This window comes from Strix uralensis, chromosome 23 (genome assembly GCF_047716275.1).
Source record: "Strix uralensis isolate ZFMK-TIS-50842 chromosome 23, bStrUra1, whole genome shotgun sequence".
NCBI classification, from domain to species: Eukaryota; Metazoa; Chordata; class Aves; order Strigiformes; family Strigidae; genus Strix; species Strix uralensis.
Genome location: NC_133994.1, coordinates 9,017,453 through 9,023,452, shown reverse-complemented (window position 1 = coordinate 9,023,452; position 6,000 = coordinate 9,017,453). Strand labels below are relative to the sequence as shown.

The window sequence follows — 6,000 nt, the reverse complement described above, 5'->3', positions numbered from 1 at the left end:
ATAACTCCCCAAATCCAACTTTTAATATTTGGGAACATGCACAACAACGAGTATTCCTTTTGTTAAAAACCACAGTGCCCTCCCTTCAGAGTCGGGTATAACAGCAAAGACATTGCATCAAAGGTTAGAGCAACCTTGACAGAACTGAGCCCAGCAGAAATGAGGGAAGACATGAACTGACAGGATTAAGCATTAAGGAAAGACCCAAACTAACTTGAAAGGAGGAGAGTGGAGCTCGCAAGGGATAAAAGCCATATTTAAAAGTCCTTCACACTCAAGAGAAAGGCAAGGGAAATAACTACCCTCAGGCAGGCTTGTGAAGATACTTGATGTTTAATACATCTGAAAAGAATGCATATACAAAGAACTTACACATGAAAAAGCATTGGTTCAACACTAATGAGTCTACAAGAAATCAGAATTTTGGAAGATGGAGGAGATTCCCTAAGTCTTAAAAAACTTTGAATTTGCAAGCCAAAATATATTTTTGGTAAAATCCCTACAACACTGCAGTCAGTCTACGTAAAGACCCTGCACACAATCCTCAGTGGACTGGAGCCCATCTTACAGGTTCAAGGTTACTTACGAGCAAAATGCAGAAAAAGAGGATTCCCTTAACTGGTCCCTGTAGGGTGCCACACTGAACACTAGAAACCCCTCCCTGCAGCTCCCTCCTACTGACACAGGTCTATCTTTCCACCCCTCCCTGAAGGATGCCAAGCCATCCAGTAAGAGATGCACCACCAGGACCAGCTCCAAAACTCATCTTAACATACACCAGGTCCTTTCAGTGTCCAAACAGCAGTGTCTATGCTGGTCATTGTAAGCGTTTCTCTAATAATTAAGGATTGGCAGAAGATGAATTTGTTAAAAGCCAACTGAATCAGTTGGGCATGCTTAAAAAGGTACAGTTATTTCTTCATCATGTGACAAAAAGCTTATGATGTCAAAGATTAAGGAAGAGACTGGCAAGCTAGTTTCAAGTCTGATGGTGCATCCAGAGAAAATGATTCTCGTATTCCTAAGGCTTCATAACTTAGAGGATGGGGTAGAAATTTATGACCTGCACAGTGGAAAGCCAGGGGGAAGAGATACAAGGCAACTTCAGAGGAGATGCAGATACATTTTCTACACTCCTCCTTAGAGGAGCACCAGCTTGGGACATTTTACTTTCCTGTATTTGTCTTTAGTACTAAAGTCTGCTCAAACCCAGGCTGCTGGCTGGCTGCAGAACAGCCCTAGAAGTTCTTGAAACCAGAACCGAGTCCTGCCAGACTGGCATAAGGGACAAGGCTTCAGTAAAACAGCCTAGAATTAGTCTGTTACAGAAAAAGTCATCACAAGCATGCCTGGATTTTAAACAAAAAAAAAATTAGAAACAGTAAACAAAATAAAAAACTAGTACTGATCAGTGTTTTCTGATAATACATAATTACTCAAAATTAACTAGTTTAACTGAATTGAGGGAGCACTGGGGAATAAACACTAACATTCTCATCTCACACAGGGATCGTGTGGGGGAGATGGGAGTGCAGGGCATTTGTCATTATTGCGAAAACAAATTTTAAAATTTGTATCTTTAGTTTGATTTAAACATTGCTTTTAGTATGACATCAAACACCAGCTTTGCAGAAGGGGCTGTGGAGGGACGTTCATAGCAGCACACACCTGCGAGTCTTCTTCGGCTCCGGAGGCTCCAGGGCAGCCAATATCGCTTCGTCAAATACATTCTTTAGGCCTTTCTGAAAAGGGGCAAAGAGAGAAAGGGGCAGTCTCATTTTTGAGTTTTCACACAAACAAAACCACAGAAAGTCAAGTGGCAGACAAACCCCTCTAACGACGAATTGAGGTTTGCCATCTACAACTCCCAGAGCGTCCTCTGCTCAGCGAGGCTCTGTCCAAGCCGCACTGCTGCCGTTCGCAGGTCCTGAGCGCAGCGTCTCATTTTCCCAACAGGAACGCACGTTCTTTGAGACCAGATCAGTATACTTCACGAGAAGCAAAAACACACGTACCAAAGTCATTTCCTTAAGGCAATTTTTATGATTAGTGGGCTACTAACACGTTTCACATGCTAATGACAAAGCAGAAAGTGCTGCATTCAAATGGAAGAGCTCGATCGGGAGCACGCCAGTACAGCAGCGCAGACACCCGTGTGTCGGGGGAGAGAAGAGACAAGGCAAGCATGCAACGATAAATCGGTCCGGTACACGCCCCGGTCAGGCTTCTGGCCCCAAACGCCCGACCGTTAGAAGCAGCCAGGTAGAGCCCAGAAGCTGTGCATGGCATCAGAGAAGTCAAGACGGGAGGAGTACGAAGCGGGTACTGTACATTGCGTTAAGTGGTAAACTGAAGCCAGGAGTGCAAATCGGAATAAAGCTTCATCAGTCATTTATACAAACAACCGCAGTTTTTAATTTCAAAATTTAAAGACAAGCTACAATTTATGTTTTCTCCTTAAAACAATAAAAATCAGAAGCATGATAGTAAGAAGCAGCTTTACATCTTACAGTAACAGGCTTTAAGGATCTATTATTGAAATGAAGAGGTCTACCATGTTAGTGAAAGCAAGAATTTTAACAGTTCATAAAGCAGTAGCAAGTACATTGATACTTCCTTCCCCCCAAGGACTGACAAATACTCCACTACAGCACAGACAGCCAAAGCAATAGCAACAGAAAAACATCTCACTGCACAAAGGAGAACCAGAAAACCCTTCACATTACAGCGTAACTTGCAGATCACCGTTTCATGTACTTTTGTCATGCAAATACAGTTAACAAGAGTCACAAGTAGAAATTGAAAAAAAACACGCATCACTTCTTCCAGTTGAATTCAGGAAGATCAAACATCATGTCTTATTCTTTTGATCTTTCTTTAAATAACGATGTAACCAGATCCCTTCCCCCAACAGCCTGAATTATAAAGCTACCCACATCTGGCAACCCAAGCAGCAGAGAGTTAAGCGAGTCCAGTTCGTGTTCCACAGTCACAATGTTTTACTAAAGGTCTTAAGTATTGTTTTCAGTCCAAGAGCTAATACAGAGGTTGCTCTAAGATGGTAAGCAGACACAACAGCTTTCAGTCAAGGTGGTTTTATTCATTTTTTTAACCAGGTTTCTACAGTAGTGGGACAGAGGAAGCAGCAGCAAGAGGGGAAGGAGAAAGTTTAGAATATACAGCACTTCCTTTTGGGCTGAGTTTCCGGAGGCTCGAGGGCAGCTAGGATAGCCTCATCAAACACATTCTTCAGACCTCTCTACAAGACAGAGGGGAGGAGAAAAAACAGCAGCCAGGTTAGAGGATTAGAGAAAAACAAGCAGATACAAAGAGCATTCAGGATAGACCAGGCTGAATTCACAGAGGCAGTAAACAGATTTACTTTGCAAAAAACAAAGTAGATCCCAGGAGGAAATCTCATTTAGATGACCCAGAAGTCAGAAACAGAACATGTGATGGACCAAGTTAGACAAAGTGAACACCCAGAAGGGCAGAGGCACAAACACAGCAGCAACTGGCAAAAACGCAGGGGTGGGAGGGGCCACACAAGCGATGGTGGTTTCCACTTAACTGCTGAATATACACTCAGGGAGTTTACAGGGGAATAAACACAGCGGAGAGCAGCTTGCCCCACCACAGGGATCCAAAAGGTCAGGTAAACCTTTTGTAGCCACCCACTGTGGATAAGCAAGTACCTCAGATGCACGGACTTACTGCTCCCAACTACCCCAGTGGCAGCTAGTCCAGAGCAAAGGCTCAAACAACTCCTCTGCTTTGTGGATTCAGCCCCTGAATAACTGAAGATCTCCAGATGGCTGGAAAAACACGACTGGGGATCGAAGCAGTACTGCTCTGGTAAGCCATCGTCATCTTCAGACGTTTTGACATTGAGAGCCAGCATGGAAATGGTGCATTTCAGTTATTCAGTTTAGTTATCAAAGCAAGTATAACCACTCAAGTCACAGGAAGACAGAAACGGTGTCAGGGTTGGAGTAACTGAGATCCAACACAGACAAGCAGTCACAGAGCTGCAAGGAGTCTGCAGGGATTCCACCGGAGCACGAAGCATGCGTTGCGTTTGGTATAAGCACAACAGGAACACTGCAGTGTGTTACCACTCCCACGCAACTCTGCCAAGTTACACAGAACACCAGAAGTGAAACCTGGCTCAGTTTATGCTAACTGGACTCGCCTAAATCTACTGTCATGAGTGTGACCTTCACAAATTCAGAACTGCTTTATCCCAGCTAAAGACAAACAGAAACGCTGAAATTATTTCCTCTAAACAATTGTAGTCTGCAAAATTAAGATTATTTTTTTTTTTTATTTAAATCAAATGTAACTGGTTTCTCCCTCACAGGTTAGACTGGATCTATTCCTTTTAGAAGGGCTTTAATCTTGTTTTACTGAAGCACATACATGGGAGATCTCTACGGCAATTCTATCTGGAAGCATTGAAGTCCATCATGTTACACGCAAGATTATACTTGAAAGATCAGAAGGAAATTACCATGCAGAGTCATTCTGTCCATCCTCCCCAGCAACTTTTTTTAAATGAGTTGCAGCCTAGGCTGACAAAAGAGCTAGAGACTTCAGATAAATAATGCCTATGTGAAGTCCAAGTACTAATCAGATTTTCTTTCTCTGAGAATAAGGCTGCAGTATAAGCTCAATTACGTACTGTTAGACTAAGAACCCAGGCAGGGCAAGAATCAAGAAGACAAGCTTCCTTAATTCTCCTACTCAGGGACTCATCTTTTGTTTTCCTGTTGCACAGGAGAAATTAATTTGTTCAAAGAGAACAGAATTTGGGATTTGTTTTGAAGGACCTAGCAAAACACTCAAGGGAAGAGGAGAAAAAAAAAAACATAAAACAGGGACAGAATGGTTACGAAAATGGGACTGGGGTTGAAAGCCTCAATGATACAAGAGTAACCGCATGAAGGGAACTGTGTTTGATACCACTGACACACAGGCCTTGATACTCTGGTTAAAGTAACACGGCTCCTGTGCTGCACTGGGAAATAGGTTGAGCTCTGGCTCCCTTTACACCCTCCATTCATGGACAGTTTAAGACAATTTATAAATCTATCAAAACTGTCAACCCAGCATCAGGGGGGAAAAAAGGAACTGAAGAGTTCTCCCTTGCATTAGGTATTAGCATTGAGCTTCAGACATTTACCTCTTAGGTGTTACAGAAGCAACAATCATTTCAGTGGTTATCTGTTCGTCAGCCACCCTTTCCTAACAGCAAAGCGTTATCCGCTTTTTACAGTGGTATTGGGTACTATTTTGTAGAGAAAGGTTGAAAACAGACATTGAGAGTGCCTTAATTAAAAAAGGGGATTCCATAACCTGAGGAAAGAGGGAGTAGAACTGACTCCTCAGTACGGCAGTCATCCAAACTCAGGGAGAAGATATTCTGTCTTCACAGAAAAGACTCCAACTCAGCCTCTTAGGACTTTCAGAACATCAACTCTTCTACACAGACAAGCAAATTCTTCCTCCCAGGAAAAAAAAAAACAAACATGCTCTGGTTCCATGATTTTATGATTACTTGCTACTGTGGTGTCAAAGTCATTTTTAAATTAGTTGGGAAGGTAAAAAGACACCCTACACTGCTGAGGTGAACTGTGTAGACAGAAGCCAAGGTAAAGAGAGAGTGAACTACCCAGCTGAGTAGTTGACATCAGCTACTACAACATTGCCTTGCAGGTAGGAAAACAACCCTCCTGGCTAGCAAAGCCAGACGACTTCTGTGTTTAGCAAGCTGCCAGCTAGATCGCTGCCAGGAACTCCAAGCAACCCTTCACAAATAATCTACATTTCTGTTTGGCAGCTATTACTGACAGGCTGAGGAAAAAGGTGTTTTGTGAGGGGAGTCAACAATAAATGAAGGAAGAAGAATAGAGCAGATGCAAACCAACTAGTCTTCCAGGTGAGAAGGCTTCTGAACCCTCCTTCCCAGGTTACTCTTGATTCCTAAAACCATCAATAGGT

At 42.9% G+C, this 6,000-nt stretch overlaps 1 protein-coding gene across 4 annotated transcripts in view; it reads right to left on the bottom strand.

Annotated features, from left to right (window-relative positions):
- Positions 1-314: 314 nt before the first annotated feature.
- The window catches only part of CDC42 (cell division cycle 42), a 28,903-nt gene continuing 23,217 nt past the window's right edge, over positions 315-6,000 (bottom strand). For 3 of the 4 annotated variants that reach the window (XM_074892986.1, XM_074892987.1, XM_074892988.1), the window contains one exon: positions 315-1,742. In XM_074892986.1, the coding sequence (XP_074749087.1) occupies positions 1,653-1,742 (90 nt within the window). In that variant the 3' untranslated portion in view covers positions 315-1,652. Of the gene's footprint in view, positions 1,743-2,391; positions 3,260-6,000 lie in introns of those variants that run through there. The other variant, XM_074892989.1, reaches the window with a different exon arrangement.